The 16076-nt window shown below is 67.3% G+C and overlaps 2 protein-coding genes across 3 annotated transcripts; one reads left to right on the top strand and one right to left on the bottom strand.

Annotated features, from left to right (window-relative positions):
- Positions 1 to 3398: 3398 nt before the first annotated feature.
- Positions 3399 to 5726, bottom strand: LOC135323945 (collagen alpha-1(I) chain-like). Its single transcript, XM_064499204.1, has one exon. The coding sequence runs from the start codon at positions 5724 to 5726 to the stop codon at positions 3399 to 3401; it is 2328 nt and encodes a 775-aa protein (XP_064355274.1).
- A 392-nt stretch (positions 5727 to 6118) lies between these two features.
- DNAJB1 (DnaJ heat shock protein family (Hsp40) member B1) lies at positions 6119 to 14469 on the top strand. Of its 2 annotated transcripts, none has more exons than XM_064499191.1 (3): positions 6119 to 6397; positions 9856 to 10244; positions 12899 to 14469. In XM_064499191.1, exons 1-3 carry the CDS (start codon positions 6187 to 6189, stop codon positions 13127 to 13129), a joined length of 831 nt encoding a protein of 276 aa, XP_064355261.1. In that variant the 5' UTR covers positions 6119 to 6186; the 3' UTR covers positions 13130 to 14469. The 2 variants fall into 2 exon arrangements, with proteins under 2 accessions (XP_064355261.1, XP_064355260.1); XM_064499190.1 differs by having other exon boundaries at positions 6123 to 6397; positions 9856 to 10415.
- Positions 14470 to 16076: the final 1607 nt, after the last annotated feature.

Here is a 16076-nt window from a genome sequence, read left to right as displayed (position 1 = left end):
GTAGGGGGACACATGGGGCATGGGGGGGACATGTGGGCCATGGGGGGACATGTGGGGGCGTGGGGACACCTGGGGCATGGGGACATGGGGTAAGGGGGGACACGTGGGCCATGGGGGGCCACCTGGGGCATGAGGGGACATGGGGCATGGAGGGACACGTGGGACATGGGGACACATCAGGGTATGGGGGGACACCTGGGGCATGGGGACACCTGGGGCATGGGGGGACATGGGGCATGAGGGGACATGGGGCATGGGGGGACACGTGGGACATGGGGACACATCAGGGTATGGGGGGACACCTGGGGCATGGGGGGACACCTGGGGCATGAGGGGACACGTGGGACATGGGGACACCTGGGGCATGGGGGGACACCTGGGGCATGGGGGGACATGGGGCGTGGAGGGACATGTGGGACATGGGGACACATCAGGGTATGGGGGGACATGTGGGACATGGGGACATGTTGGGGCCGGGGGGGACACGGGGGTGACATTGGTGACACGTTGTGGCGGGGAGAGGGCTGATCGGGGCATGGGGACAGGAGGGGACACAGGGGGGAGGACACAGGGCACCTCAGGGCCATTGGTGGCATGTTGTGGCCGGGGGGGGGGGTGGTGGTTGGGGCGTGGGGACAGGAGGGGACACGCCGGTGGCCCTGGGGAGCCCTAACGAGGTGGCTTCGTTAGCGCTCCCGCCACGCCCCGTGACTCACCCTCGTTTTGGGCTCGGCCCTGACGAGTCCCCGTGGCCGGGCCGGGTGCCACCACCCGAGGCCACCGCGTGTGTCCCCGTGTCCCTGTGAGTCCTCGGGTCCCCCGTCCCTGTGTCCCCATGTCCCCACACCCCCATGTCCATGTGTCCCCTGTGTCCCCGTGTCTGCACGTTCCTGCCCCTCCGTGTCCCCTGTGTCCCCTGTCCCTCTGTTCCCATGTCCTGATGTCCCTCATGTCCCCATGTCCTTCCACCCCCATGTCCCCATGCCCAGGTGTCCCCCGTGTCCCCATGTCCTCATGTTCCTGCAGCTCCATGTCCCTGTGTCCCCCATGACCCCATGTGCCTGTGTCCCTGCATTGCTCTGTCCCCATGTCCCCATGTCCCCATGTCCCCCATGTCCCTGTGTCCCTGCGTTGCTCTGTCCCCATGTCCCCATGTCCTGATGTCCCACATGTCCCTGTGTCCTTCCACCCCCATGTCCCCATGCCTGGGTGTCCCCCGTGTCCCCATGTCCCCATGTTCCTGCACCTCCATGTCCCTGTGTCCCCCATGTCCTGATGTCCCTGTGTCCCTGTGTTGCTCTGTCCCCATGTCCCCATGTCCTGATGTCCCCCCTGTCCCCATGTCCCCATGTCCCCCATGACCCTGTGTCCCTACATCGCTCTGTCCCCATGTCCCCATGTCCTGATGTCCCACATGTCCCTGTGTCCTTCCACCCCCATGTCCCCATGCCCAGGTGTCCCCCGTGTCCCCATGTCCCCATGTTCCTGCACCTCCATGTCCCTGTGTCCCCCATGTCCTGATGTCCCTGTGTCCCTGTGTCCTTCCACCCCCATGTCCCCATGCCCAGGTGTCCCCCCTGTCCCCATGTCCCCATGTCCCCCATGACCCTGTGTCCCTACATCGCTCTGTCTCCATGTCCCCATGTCCTGATGTCCCACATGTCCCTGGGTCCTTCCACCCCCATGTCCCCATGCCCAGGTGTCCCCTGTGTCCCCATGTCCTCATGTTCCTGCACCTCCATGTCCCTGTGTCCTTTTCATGTCCCCATGTCCCTGCATCTGCATGTTCCTGCACCTCCATTTCCCTGTGTCCCCTGTCCCCTTCTCCCTGTGTCCCCCTGTCCCTGTGTCCCCATGTTCCTGCATCTCTGTGTCCCCATGCCCAGGTGACCCTGTGTCTCCATGGCCCTGTGTCCCCATGGCCCTGCATCCCTGTGTCCCCATGCCTCGGTGTCCCTGTGTCCCTGTGTCCCCATGTCTCCATGCTCAAGTCACCCTGTGTCCCCATGTCCCTGTCCCTGTGTCCCCCATGTCCCCATGTCCCTGTGTCCCTCTACCTCCATGTCCCCATGTCCCTGTGTCCCCATGCCCAGGTGTCCCCATGCCTGTCCATCCCTGTGTCCCTGTGTCCCTGTGTCCCTCTACCTCCATGTCCCCATGTCCCTGTGTCCCCATGCCCAGGTGTCCCCATGCCTGTCCATCCCTGTGTCTCCATGTCCCTGTGTCCCTCTACCTCCATGTCCCTGTGTCCCTGTGTCCCCATGCCCAGGTGTCCCCATGCCTGTCCATCCCTGTGTCCCTGTGTCCCTGTGTCCCTCTACCTCCATGTCCCCATGTCCCTGTGTCCCCATGCCCAGGTGTCCCCATGCCTGTCCATCCCTGTGTCCCTGTGTCCCTCTACCTCCATGTCCCCATGTCCCCATGTCCCTGTGTCCCCATGCCCAGGTGTCCCCATGCCTGTCCATCCCTGTGTCCCCGTGTCCCTGTGTCCCTTTACCTCCATGTCCCCATGTCCCTGTGTCCCCATGCCCAGGTGTCCCCATGCCTGTCCATCCCTGTGTCCCCGTGTCCCCACATCTCCGTGTCCCCAAGGCGGCGGTGAGGCACCCGCAGGGGACGGGTGATGGCACGGGCTGTCAGCACAGGTGACAGTGTCTGGGGGTGACAGGAGAGGCTGTCACCCAGGGCGCCAGGACAGGGACAGACTGCCACTGCGGGTGCCATGCTGGGGGTGACAGGATGGGCTGTCACTGCAAGTGGTGGTGGCTGTTGGTGACAGAGGATGGGTTGTCACTGTGGGAGCTGCTGTCGGGGGTGACAGGGTGGGGTGTCACCACAGCATCATGTTGTGGTGACAGGGGGCAGGTGTCCCCACGGTGCCACCATGTTGGGGTGACAGGAGCCAGGTGTCCCCTGGCACCAGGTTGGGGTGACAGGAGCTGGGTGTCCGCACAGCGCCGCCGTGTCGGGGTGACAGGGGCTGGGTGTCCCCACGGCGCCGCCATGTTGGGGTGACAGGAGCCGGGTGTCCCCACAGCGCCGCCATGTCGGGGTGACAGTGGCTGGGTGTCCCCACGGCGCCACGTCAGGGGTGACAGGGGCTGGGTGTCCCCTGGTGCCATGTCGAGGTGACAGGAGCCGGGTGTCCCCACGGTGCCACGTTGGGGGTGACAGGAGCCGGGTGTCCCCACGGCGCTGCCATGTCGAGGTGACAGGAGCCGGGTGTCCCCTGGTGCCATGTCCGGGTGACAGGAGCCGGGTGTCCCCACGGTGCCACATCGGGGTGACAGGAGCCGGCTGTCCCCACGGCACTGCCACGTCGGGGTGACAGGAGCCAGGTGTCCCCCTGGCACCACATCGCGGTGACAGGAGCCAGGTGTCCCCACGGCGCTGCCACGTCAGGGTGACAGGAGCCAGGTGTCCCCCTGGCACCACATGGTGGTGACAGGAGCTGGGTGTCCCCACGGCGCCGCCATGTTGGGGTGACAGGAGCCGGGTGTCCGCACAGCGCCGCCGTGTCGGGGTGACAGGGGCTGGGTGTCCCCATGGCACCACGCCGGGGTGACAGGAGCCGGGTGTCCCCATGGCACCACGTTGGGGTGACAGGGGCTGGGTGTCCCCACGGCGCCGCCATGTTGGGGTGACAGGAGCCGGGTGTCCCCTGGTGCCATGTCCGGGTGACAGGAGCCGGGTGTCCCCACGGCGCCACCATGTTGGGGTGACAGGAGCCGGGTGTCCCCTGGTGCCACATCGGGGTGACAGGAGCCGGGTGTCCCCACGGCGCCGCCATGTCGGGGTGACAGGGGCCGGATGTCCCCATGGCACCACGTTGGGGTGACAGGAGCCAGGTGTCCCCACACTGCCATGTCCGGGTGACAGGAGCCGGGTGTCCCCACAGCGCCACCATGTTGGGGTGACAGGGGCTGGGTGTCCCCACGGCGCCGCCATGTTGGGGTGACAGGAGCCGGGTGTCCCCATGCCGCCACGTTGGGGTGACAGGAGCCGGTGTCCCCACAGCGCCTCCATGTCGGGGTGACAGTGTCTGGGTGTCCCCACGGCGCCACATCGGGGGTGACAGGGGCCGGGTGTCCCCACAGCGCCGCCATGTCGGGGTGACAGGGGCCGGGTGTCCCCGGTGCCATGTCGAGGTGACAGGAGCCGGGTGTCCCCACAGCGCCGCCATGTCGGGGTGACAGGAGCCGGGTGTCCCCTGGTGCCACATTGGGGTGACAGGAGCCAGGTGTCCCCTGGTGCCACATCGTGGTGACAGGGGCCGGGTGTCCCCATGGTGCTGCCATGTCGGGGTGACAGGAGCTGGGTGTCCCCTGGTGCCACATTGAGGTGACAGGAGCCAGGTGTCCCCACGGCACCACCTTGTTGGGGTGACAGGAGCCGGGTGTCCCCATGGCACCACGTTGGGGTGACAGGAGCCGGGTGTCCCCACAGCGCCTCCATGTCGGGGTGACAGTGTCTGGGTGTCCCCACGGCGCCACATCGGGGGTGACAGGGGCCGGGTGTCCCCACAGCGCCGCCATGTTGGGGTGACAGGAGCTGGGTGTCCCCATGCCGCCACGTTGGGGTGACAGGAGCCGGGTGTCCCCACAGCGCCTCCATGTCGGGGTGACAGTGTCTGGGTGTCCCCACGGCGCCACATCGGGGGTGACAGGGGCCGGGTGTCCCCACAGCGCCGCCATGTCGGGGTGACAGGGGCCGGGTGTCCCCTGGTGCCACGTCGGGGATGACAGGAGCCGGGTGTCCCCACGGCGCTGCCATGTCAGGGTGACAGGAGCTGGGTGTCCCATGGTGCCACGTCGGGGTGACAGGGGCCGGGTGTCCCCGGTGCCATGTCGAGGTGACAGGAGCCGGGTGTCCCCTGGTGCCACATCGGGGTGACAGGAGCCGGGTGTCCCCACGGCGCCGCCATGTCGGGGTGACAGGGGCCAGGTGTCCCATGGTGCCACATTGAGGTGACAGGGGCCGGGTGTCCCCACGGTGCCACATCGAGGTGACAGGGGCCAGGTGTCCCCACAGCGCCACATCGTGGTGACAGGGGCCGGGTGTCCCCACGCTGCCATGTCCGGGTGACAGGAGCCGGGTGTCTCCTGGTGCCACATCGGGGTGACAGGAGCCCGGTGTCCCCTGGTGCCACGTCGGGTTGACAGGGGCCTGGTGTCCCCACAGCACCACATCGTGGTGACAGGGGCCAGGTGTCCCCACAGCGCTGCCATGTCAGGGTGACAGGAGCTGGGTGTCCCCACGGCGCCATGTCGGGGTGACAGGGGCCGGGTGTCCCCACGGTGCCACATTGAGGTGACAGGGGCCGGGTGTCCCCACAGCGCCACATCGTGGTGACAGGGGCCGGGTGTCCCCACGGTGCCACATTGAGGTGACAGGGGCCGGGTGTCCCCACGGCGCTGCCATGTCCGGGGACAGGAGCTGGGTGTCCCCACGGCGCCATGTCGGGGTGACAGGGGCCGGGTGTCCCCTGGTGCCACATCGAGGTGACAGGGGCCAGGTGTCCCCACAGCGCCACATCGTGGTGACAGGGGCCGGGTGTCCCCACGGCGCTGCCATGTCCGGGTGACAGGAGCTGGGTGTCCCCACGGCGCCATGTCGGGGGTGACAGGGGCCGGGTGTCCCCTGGTGCCACATCGAGGTGACAGGGGCCAGGTGTCCCCACAGCGCCACATCGTGGTGACAGGGGCCGGGTGTCCCCACGGCGCCATGTCGCGCTGACAGGGGGGGCGGGGCGACAGGGGGGCGGGGCGACACCGCCGTGACGCGCCCGGCGGCGGCGGGGAGGGGGGGGGAGACAGCTGACGTCACCGCGCCGCCGGGCCCGCGGCGCCCCGTCTCCACGGCAACGCCGCGCGGGGTCAGGGGTCACCACCACCGCGCCCCCCCCCTCCCTCCCTCCCTCCCCGGGCAGCAGAGTGGGCGTGGCCAGCCGCGACCCCGCCCCCTCGCGGAGAGGGGAGGGAGCGAGAGGGCGGCGGCGCGCGGCGCTTCCCGCCCTGCGCCGCGTGACGCGGCGCGCGGCCATTGGGCGGCGGCGGCGCGCGGGGGGGCGGGGCCGGAAGGTTCTGGAGGGCGGCGGGGCCGTCTGGAAGCTTCCGCCGCGGCCATATTTAAGCGGCGGCGGCGGCGGCGGCGGGGCCCGGTGCCCGCTTCGCCGCCGCCGCCGCCATGGGCAAGGACTACTACCGCACGCTGGGGCTGCCGCGCGGCGCCTCGGCCGAGGACGTGAGGCGCGCGTACCGCCGGCAGGCGCTGCGCTACCACCCGGACAAGAACACGGAGCCCGGCGCCGAGGAGCGCTTCAAGGAGGTGGCCGAGGCCTACGACGTGCTCAGCGACCCGCAGAAGCGCGAGATCTTCGACAAGTACGGCGAGGAAGGTGAGCGCGGGGGGGGGGGGGGACGACACTGGGGGGGGCAGGGCCTGAGGGGGGGGCAGTTGTGAGGGGGGAGGGCCTGAGGGGGGGGGAGACACCTGCGGGGGGGGGCACCGAGAGAGGGGGGACACCTGTGGGGGGGGAGGGTGAGGGGGGACAGCTGTGGGGGGGGAGACACTTGTGGGGGAGGACCCCGAGAGAGGGGGGACACCTGTGGGGGGGGGGAGGGCGGGAGGGGATGCTGAGAGAGGGGGGACACCTGTGGGGGGGGAGGGTGAGGGGGGACAGCCGGGGGGGGGGGAGACACCTGTGGGGGGGGACGTCGAGAGAGGGGGGACACCTGTGGGGGGGGGAGGGTGGGGGGGGACGTCGAGAGAGGGGGGACACCTGTGGGGGGGGGAGGGTGGGGGGGGACGTCGAGAGAGGGGGGACACCTGTGGGGGGGGAGGGTGGGGGGGGACGTCGAGAGGGGGGGACACTTGTGGGGGGGGGACGTCGAGAGAGGGGGGACACCTGTGGGGGGGGAGGGGGGGATGTCGAGAGAGGGGGGACACCTGTGGGGGGGGACGTCGAGAGAGGGGGGACACCTGTGGGGGGGGATGTCGAGAGAGGGGGGACACCTGTGGGGGGGGAGGGCGGGGGGGGACGTCGAGAGATGGGGGGACATCTGTGGGGGGGGAGGGTGGGGGGGGGACACCGAGAGAGGGGGGAGACATGTGTTGGGGGGGCACCGGAAGAGGGGGAGGTACCTGGGGGGGGGACACCGGAAGAGGGGAGACACCTGTGGGGGGGTGAAGGGCCTGGGGGGGGGGGATACTGGGGGGTGGGAGACACCTGTGGGGTGGAAGGGCCTGAGGGGGGGGACACTGGGGGAGGGGAGACACCTTGGGGGGGGAAGAGTGTGTGAGGGGGGACACCGGGGGGAGGGGGACACACCTGGGGGGGGGTCGGGCCTGGGGGTTTGGGGGGGAGGAGCTCAGGGTGGTGGGGTGAAGGTGGAGATGGGGGGGACAAGGTGGGAACCAGGGGGGTCCTGGGGTGTAGGGTGGGGGTCCTGGGGGGGCAGGGTGATGTGGGTCAAGACCGGCAGCTTTAGGGTGCTGGGGTGAAGATGGCGGTTGGGGGGGTTTTGGGGGTGCTGGGGGGGTTCAGGCAGGCAGTGGGGGGTCCCTATGGGTGCTGAGGGTGCAGGTAGGCCCTGGGTGCTGCTGGGGGGGGCAGGGGGTAAAGACGGGGGGGCCCAGGCAGGCAGGGAGGGCGCTGGGTGACGGCGGGGTTGGGGCGTCACCCGAAGCAGCGGTGCCGCCTGAGGGCAGGGTGCCGGGCCCCATGGGTGCTCCCACCCCACCCAGCCGCCCGAAAGCTGCTGGCTCAGGCCGCCCTGGGGCGCGGGGGGGGCGGCGCTTGGCCCCCGCCCCCGGCCCAGCAGGCCCTACCTGTTGGGCGCCCGACGGGTCGAGCGGGTGCCGCCGGCCGCGGCGCCGAAAAGGGAGCGGAACCGGTTCCGGGCCGCCCGATTCGGGGCGAATCGCGGTGACGGAGTTGGACGGTTGTTTCTTCTCCCCTTGGGAGCAGAACCAGTTCCGGGCCCCCCCTGATTCTGGGGGTGAATCCAGAGTTGGTGACAGTTGGATGGTTGTTTTTTCTGCCTTTGGGAGCAGAACCGGTTTCAGGCCAGCGCTGATTCCGGGGGTGAATCCAGAACTGGTGACAGAGTAGGAAAGTTGTTTTTTCTCTCCTTGGGAGCAGAACTGGTTTCGGGGCCCCCCCAATTTGGGAGGCGAATCATGGTGACAGAGTAGCACGGTTGTTTCTTCTCCCCTTGGGAGCAGAACTGGTTTCAGGCCCCCCAATTCGGGGGCGAATCGTAGTGATGGAGTCGGACGGTTGTTTTTTGTCCCCTTGGGAGCAGAACCGGTTTCAGGCCACCACCAATTTGGCAGTGAATCCAGAGCTGGTGACGGAGTAGCACAGTTGTTTTTTGTCTCCTTGGGAGCAGAATTGGTTTCGTGCCCCCCAATTTGGGGGCAAATCTTCGTGATGGAGTAGGACAGTTGTTTTTTCTCCCTTGGGTAGCCTGAAACCGGTTCTGCTCTAAATTTGGAGGGTGAATTGTGGTGACGGAGTTGGACGATTGTTTTTTCTGCTGTTGAGAGCAGAACCGGTTTCAGGCCACCTCTGTTTCAGGGGGTGAATCCAGAGCTGGTGATGGAGCTGGACGGTTGTTTCTTCTCTGCTTGGGAGCAGAACCGGTTCTGGCCCCCCCCAATTCTGGGGGTGAACCCAGAGCTGGTGACGGAGTTGGACGGTTGTTTTTTTCTTGGGAGCAGAACCAGTTTCAGGCCCCCCCCTGATTCTGGGGGTGAATCCAGAGCTGGTGATGGAGTAGGACGGTTGTTTCTTGTCCCGTTGGGAGCAGAACCGGTGTTGGGCCCCCCAATTTGGGGGGTGAATCATGGTGACAGAGTAGGACGGGTGTTTCTTCTCCCTTTGGGAGCAGAACCGCTTTCAAGCCACCCAATTCGGGGGGCGAATCGTGGTGACGGAGTCGGACGGGTGTTTCTTCTCCCCTTGGGAACAGAACCGCTTTCAAGCCACCCAATTTGGGGGGGCGAATCATGGTGACGGAGTCGGACGGGTGTTTCTTCTCCCCTCGGGAGCAGAACCGCTTTCAAGCCACCCAATTTGGGGGGGCGAATCGTGGTGACGGAGTCGGACGGGTGTTTCTTCTCCCTTTGGGAGCAGAACCGCTTTCAAGCCACCCAATTTGGGGGGGCGAATCGTGGTGACGGAGTCGGACGGGTGTTTCTTCTCCCTTTGGGAGCAGAACCGGTTTCAAGCCACCCAATTTGGGGGGGCGAATCGTAGTGACGGAGTCGGACGGGTGTTTCTTCTCCCTTTGGGAGCAGAACCGCTTTCAAGCCACCCAATTTGGGGGGCGAATCGTGGTGACGGAGTCGGACGGGTGTTTCTTCTCCCTTTGGGAGCAGAACCGCTTTCAAGCCACCCAATTTGGGGGGGCGAATCGTGGTGACGGAGTCGGACGGGTGTTTCTTCTCCCTTTGGGAGCAGAACCGGTTTCAAGCCACCCAATTTGGGGGGGCGAATCATGGTGACGGAGTCGGACGGGTGTTTCTTCTCCCTTTGGGAGCAGAACCGCTTTCAAGCCACCCAATTCGGGGGGCGAATTGTGGTGACGGAGTCGGACGGGTGTTTCTTCTCCCTTTGGGAGCAGAACCGCTTTCAAGCCACCCAATTCGGGGGTGGAATTGTGGTGACGGAGTCGGACGGGTGTTTCTTCTCCCCTTGGGAGCAGAACCGGTTTCAAGCCACCCAATTCGGGGGGGCGAATCATGGTGACGGAGTCGGACGGGTGTTTCTTCTCCCTTTGGGAGCAGAACCGATTCCGGGGGCCACCCCAGAGCAGCTACCGCAGCCGGCCGCCTGTTTCCCCCCCGCAGGACTGAAAGGCGGCGGCGCCCCGTGCGGCGGTACCGGCGGTAGCACCACCACCACCGCCGCCAACGGCCCCCGCTTCAGCTACACCTTCCGCGGCGACCCGCGCGCCATGTTCGCCGAGTTCTTCGCCGGCCGCAACCCCTTCGACGCCTTCTTCGCCGCCCCCGACGACGCGGAGGCCGACGACGGCTTCGGCGTCTTCGCCCGGCCGCCCGGGGCCGCGGCGGCGGCGGGGGGGTGCCGCCGCCAGGACCCCCCCGTGCTCTACGACCTCCACGTGTCCCTGGAGGAGGTGCTGAGCGGCTGCACCAAGAAGCTGAAGATCTCGCGCCGGCGCCTCACCGCCGACGGGCGCACGGTGCGCAGCGAGGACAAGATCCTCGCGGTGGAGGTGAGGCCCGGCTGGAAGGCCGGCACCCGCGTCACCTTCCCCGGCGAGGGCGACCAGACGCCCACCAACGTCCCCGCCGACGTGGTGTGCGTGCTGCGCGACAAGCCCCACGGCGTCTTCCGCCGCGACGGCGCCGACCTCGTCTACCCCGCCCACATCAGCCTCCGCGAGGTGCGGGTTTGGGTGGGGGGGGGGGGGCACCCACATCAGGGCCCCTCGCCTGCCCCCCGTTTCGGCTGTGGGATGGGGAGGGGGTGACGCCGATGGTTGCTGCCCCCAGTGGGGGTTTTTGGGGGGATGGGGAGGGGTTTATTTTGGGGGGGGGGTGGCAGGGGGTGGGGGTTTTTGGTAGGAGGGTGTTGGGGGCAGGGGGAGAGGGGTGTTTTTTGGGTGGGGGGGGTTTTTAGGGGGGATGAGGAGGGGTTTTTTGGGGGGGGGGAGGGTTTCTTTGAGGATGGGGAGGGGGGATTTTGGGGGGGGGGATTTTTTGGGGGGGTTTGGGGGGGTGGCAGGGGGTGGGGGCTTTTGGGGTGGGGGCTTTTTGGGGGGATGGGGAGGGGTTTATTTTGGGGGGGGGTGGCAGGGGGTGGAGGTTTTTGGTAGGAGGGTGTTTTGGGGGCATGGGGAGAGGGGTGTTTTTTGGGTGGGGGGGTTTTTAGGGGGGATGAGGAGGGGTTTTTTGGGGGGGAGGGCTTCTGGGAGGATGGGTAGGGGGGTTTGGGGGGGTGGCAGGGGGTGGGGGCTTTTTGGGGGGATGGGGAGGGGTTTATTTGGGGGGGGTGGCAGGGGGCGGAGGTTTTTGGTAGGAGGGTGTTTTGGGGGCATGGGGAGAGGGGTGTTTTTTGGGTGGGGGGGGTTTTTAGGGGGGATGAGGAGGGGGTTTTTTGGGGGGGAGGGTTTCTGGGAGGATGGGGAGGGGGGATTTTGGGGGGGGATTTTTTGGGGGGGGTTTGGGGGGTGGCAGGGGGTGGGGATTTTGGGGTGGGGGCTTTTTGGGGGTATGAGGAGGGGTTTATTTTGGGGGGGAGGGCTTCTGGGAGGATGGGGAGGGGGATTTTGGGGTGGGGATTTTTTGGGGGGGATGGGGAGGGGGGGTTTGGGGGGGTGGCAGGGGGTGGGGGCTTTTTGGGGGGATGGGGAGGGGTTTATTTGGGGGGGTGGCAGGGGGCGGAGGTTTTTGGTAGGAGGGTGTTTTGGGGGCATGGGGAGAGGGGTGTTTTTTGGGTGGGGGGTTTTTTAGGGGGTATGAGGAGGGTTTTTTTGGGGGGGTGGTGGGGTTTTTTGGGTGGGGGGTTTTTTAGGGGGGATGGGGGGTTTTGGGGGGGTGGCAGGGGGTGGGGGCTTTTTGGGGGGATGGGGAGGGTTTATTTTGGGGGGATGGGGTGTTTTGGGTGATGGGGAGGGGGGGTTTTGGGGGGGGTTGGGGGTGATGGGAGTGTTTGGGGGGATGAGGAAGGGGTGGGTTTTTTGGGGGGAGGGGGTGTTTTGGGGGGGTGGGTTTTGGGGGGGTGGGTTTTGGGGGAGGTTTTTAGGGGGAGCTGGGGGTGCTTTTTCAGGTGCCGGGGTGGCTGTTTTGGGGGTGGTGCCGGGGGGGGGGGTAGGTTTTTAGGCGATGGAGAGAGAGGGGGTGGGTTTTAGGGGGGCACCGGGGGGGCAGTTTTTGGGGGGTGGTGCTGGGGGGGTGTTTTGGGGGGGAAACTGGGGAGGTTTTTGGGTGGTGGGGAGGGTTTTTTGGGGCAGGTTTTTTGGGGGTGTCCAGGGGCTGTTTTTTTTAGGTGACTCTGAGGGGGGGGCAGTTTTTGGGGGGGTGTCGGGGGGGCAGTTTTCGGGGGGGGTGTCGGGGGGGCAGTTTTCGGGGGGGGTGTCGGGGGGGCAGTTTTCGGGGGGTGTCGGGGGGAGCAGTTTTCGGGGGGGTGTCGGGGGGGGCAGTTTTCGGGGGGGGTGTCGGGGGGGCAGTTTTCGGGGGGGTGTCGGGGGGGCAGTTTTCGGGGGGGTGTCGGGGGGGGCAGTTTTCGGGGGGGGTGTCGGGGGGAGCAGTTTTCGGGGGGGCGTCGGGGGGGGCAGTTTTCGGGGGGGTGTCGGGGGGGGCAGTTTTCGGGGGGGTGTCGGGGGGAGCAGTTTTCGGGGGGGGTGTCGGGGGGCCAGTTTTCGGGGGGGGTGTCGGGGGGCCAGTTTTTGGGGGGGTGTCGGGGGGGCAGTTTTTGGGGGGGTGTCGGGGGGGCAGTTTTCGGGGGGGGTGTCGGGGGGGCAGTTTTCGGGGGGGGTGTCGGGGGGGCAGTTTTCGGGGGGGCGTCGGGGGGAGCAGTTTTCGGGGGGGTGTCGGGGGGGCAGTTTTCGGGGGGGGTGTCGGGGGGGCAGTTTTCGGGGGGGCGTCGGGGGGAGCAGTTTTCGGGGGGGTGTCGGGGGGGCAGTTTTCGGGGGGGGTGTCGGGGGGGCCAGTTTTCGGGGGGGTGTCAGGGGGGCAGTTTTCGGGGGGGTGTCAGGGAGATTTTTGGGGCAACAGGGAGGGTTTTTGATGAAGCTTTTTTGGCAGAAGAGGGTGTTTTTAAGCAGAGTTCTCTGTGGGGGCGTTTTATGGGGGGGGTTCCCGGGTGGCGGGGAGGTTTTCAGGGAAACCAACAGGCGCTAACACCTGCCTCCGCCTGTCCCAACAGGCGCTGTGCGGCTGTACAATCCAGGCGCCCACGCTGGACGGCCGCACCATCCCCGTGGCCTTCCAGGAGGTGCTGCGGCCCGGGGCCAAGCGCCGGCTGCCCGGCGAGGGGCTGCCGTTCCCCCGCGACCCCGAGCGCCGCGGCGACCTCGTCCTCGAGTTCCACGTGCGCTTCCCCGAGCGCATCCCGCCCGCCGCCAAGCCCCTCCTCGAGCAGATCCTGCCCCCCTAACCCCCACCGCGCCCCCCCTTCCGTCTTTGTCCCATCGCCAGGGACCAAAGCGCCGTTTGGGGACATTTTTTTCCCCCATTTCGGCACTTTTGTCCCCCCCGAACGCTGGACGGTGACAAAAAACACCCGCGTGGCGTCGGTTTTTTGGCACAGCTCCGGTTTGGCTGCTTTAATGGGGTGTTTTGAGGGTTTTTTTTTTTAGATATCGGGGTTTTTTTGATGGGGGAATTTGAAGAAACCCTCAAACGCCCCCGTAAACACTGGGATTTTTGGATGGGGGGGTTGAAAAACCCCCAACCCCCCCCCCGTTAACACCGGGATTTTTGGATGGGGGAGTTGAAAAACCCCCAAACCCCCCTGTAAACACCGGGATTTTTGGATGGGGGAGTTGAAACCCCCCCAACCCCCCCTATTAACACCGGGATTTTTGGATGGGGGGGTTGAAAAACCCCCAAACTCCCCCATTAACACTAGGATTTTTGGAGGGGGGGGTGTTGAAACCCCCCCCAAACCCCCTTGTTAACACCGAGATTTTTGGAGGGGGGTTGAAACCCCCCCAAACCCCCCAGTAAACACCGGGATTTTTGGAGGGGGGAGTTAAAACCCCCTAAACCCCCTGTAAACACTGGGATTTCTGGATGGGGGGGTTGAAACCCCCCCCCCAAATGCCCTGTTAACACCGGGATTTTTGGATGGGGGAGTTGAAACCCCCCCCAAACCCCCCCATTAACACCGGGATTTTTGGAGGGGGGGTTGAAACCCCCCCCAAATGCCCTGTTAACACTGGGATTTTTGGATGGGGGAGTTAAAAACCCCCTAAACCCCCCGTTAACACCAGGATTTTTGGATGGGGGGGTTGAAACCCCCCCAAACCCCCCCATTAACACCAGGATTTTTGGAGGGGGGGGTTGAAACCCCCAAACCCCCTTGTTAACACCAGGATTTTTGGAGGGGGGGTTGAAAGCCCCCCCCAAACGCCCTGTTAACACCGGGATTTTTGGATGGGGGAGTTGAAACCCCCCCAAACCCCCCTGTTAACACCGGGATTTTTGCATGGGAGAGTTGGAGAAAACCCCCAAACGCCCTGTAAACACCGGGATTTTTGGATGTGAGAGTTGAAAAACCCCATAAACACCGGGATTTTTGGATGGGGGAGTTGAACCCTCCCCCCAAACCCTCCGTTAACACCGAGATTTTTGCCGGGGGGGGGGTCGAACCCTGATTTTTGCCGGGGTTTTGCCCCCCCCCCATTCCACCTTGTGTACAGATTTATATATATATATTTTTTGTACAAAACTCTGTAAAATTGATTTGTAATTAGTAAAAAAGGGAGCGTTCTACCTCGTTTGTGCCTCGTGGTGGTGGGGGGGGCGGGGGGGGGCTCCAGTAAAGCCTCTTTGATGGGAATTTGGGGGGGGGGGGGATGAGCCGGGGGGGGGGATTAGCGGGTGGGGAGGGGAGGCTAAGCCGGGTTGGGGGGGGGGGGGGTTAATGGCATTAAGGCTCTGGGAGCACTAAGGGGATTTAAGGGGGGGGGCAAAGCTGTCGTGGGTGCGGCCCCCCCCCCCCCCTCGAAAAAACGCGCCGATCTGGGGCTTTTTTGCCCCAAATTCGCCGCGCCGGCGGCCTCGCGCGCGCTTCCCCTGCCGCCCTGGGGCCTCCCGGCCCCGCCTACAGCTCCCAGCAGCCCCCGCGCCCGGCGCCCGCAGCGGGGCATGCCGGGACTTGTAGTCCGCCGCGCGGGCGGGCTCATTGCGGAGCAGGGGGGGTGCTGCCTCCCCCCCCCCCCGCCGCCCCCATGGTACCGCCCGCGTGCCGGGCTTGGGTTGGGCTGCGCCCCCCCCCCCTCCCGGCGCCATTTCCTGGAGCCGCCCCGCCCCCGCGCGGCGCCCATTGGCCCAGCGGGCGGCGCCGCGGCGCGCTGATTGGGCGGCGCCGGCCACGCCCCCTCCCCCCCCCCCCAAGCACTCCGGTGGTTCAGGCCCGGCAGCGCCCGGCTGGAGTTGGCGGAGTGACGGGCCCGGCCCGGGGACGCGGACGCGGACGGTGAGGGGGGGCCGATAGCGGGGGGGGGGCACCGGGGAGGGGGGGGGATCCGATACCCGGGGGGGGGCACCGGGGAGGGGGGGGGATCCGATACCCGGGGGGGGGGGCCGATACCGGGGGGGGGCACCGGGGAGGGGGGGGGATCCGATACCGGGGGGGGACACCGGGGGGGGGGGGATCCGATACCGGGGGGGGGCACCGGGGAGGGGGGGGGATCCGATACCCGGGGAGGGGGCACCGGGGGGGGGGGGGCCGATACCGGGGGGGGGGCACCCGGGAGGGGGGGGGGATCCGATACCGGGGGGGGGCACCGGGGGGGGGGGGGGATCCGATACCCGGGGGGGGGGCACCGGGGAGGGGGGGGCCGATACCGGGGGGGGGGGCACCGGGGAGGGGGGGGGGGATCCGATAACGGGGGGGGGGGCACCGGGGGGGGGGGGGATCCGATACCCGGGGGGGGCACCGGGGAGGGGGGGGGATCCGATACCGGGGGGGGGCACCGGGGAGGGGGGGGGGATCCGATACCGGGGGGGGGGGCACCGGGGAGGGGGGGGGATCCGATACCGGGGGGGGGGCACCGGGGAGGGGGGGGGGATCCGATACCCGGGGGGGGGCACCGGGGAGGGGGGGGGGATCCGATACCGGGGGGGCCGATACCGGGGGGGGGGGGCACCGGGACCCGGGGGGGCCCGGGGACACCGTGGGGGGGGGGGGGCGGATTCCTGGGTCCTGCCTCAGTTTCCCCGGGCCCCCCCCCCACCTTGTGCCCCCCCTTGTGCCCCCCCACCTCAGTTTCCCCTTCCCCGGGGCCCCCCCCAGTTGTGCCCCCCCCCTTGGGACCCCCCGTGCCTCAGTTTCCCCTTCCCCGGCCCCCCCCGTGCCCCCCCACCTCAGTTTCCCT

Source organism: Dromaius novaehollandiae, chromosome 33, assembly GCF_036370855.1.
Source record: "Dromaius novaehollandiae isolate bDroNov1 chromosome 33, bDroNov1.hap1, whole genome shotgun sequence".
In the NCBI taxonomy this organism is placed as follows: Eukaryota; Metazoa; Chordata; class Aves; order Casuariiformes; family Dromaiidae; genus Dromaius; species Dromaius novaehollandiae.
This window is presented reverse-complemented; position numbering and strand designations above follow the sequence as displayed.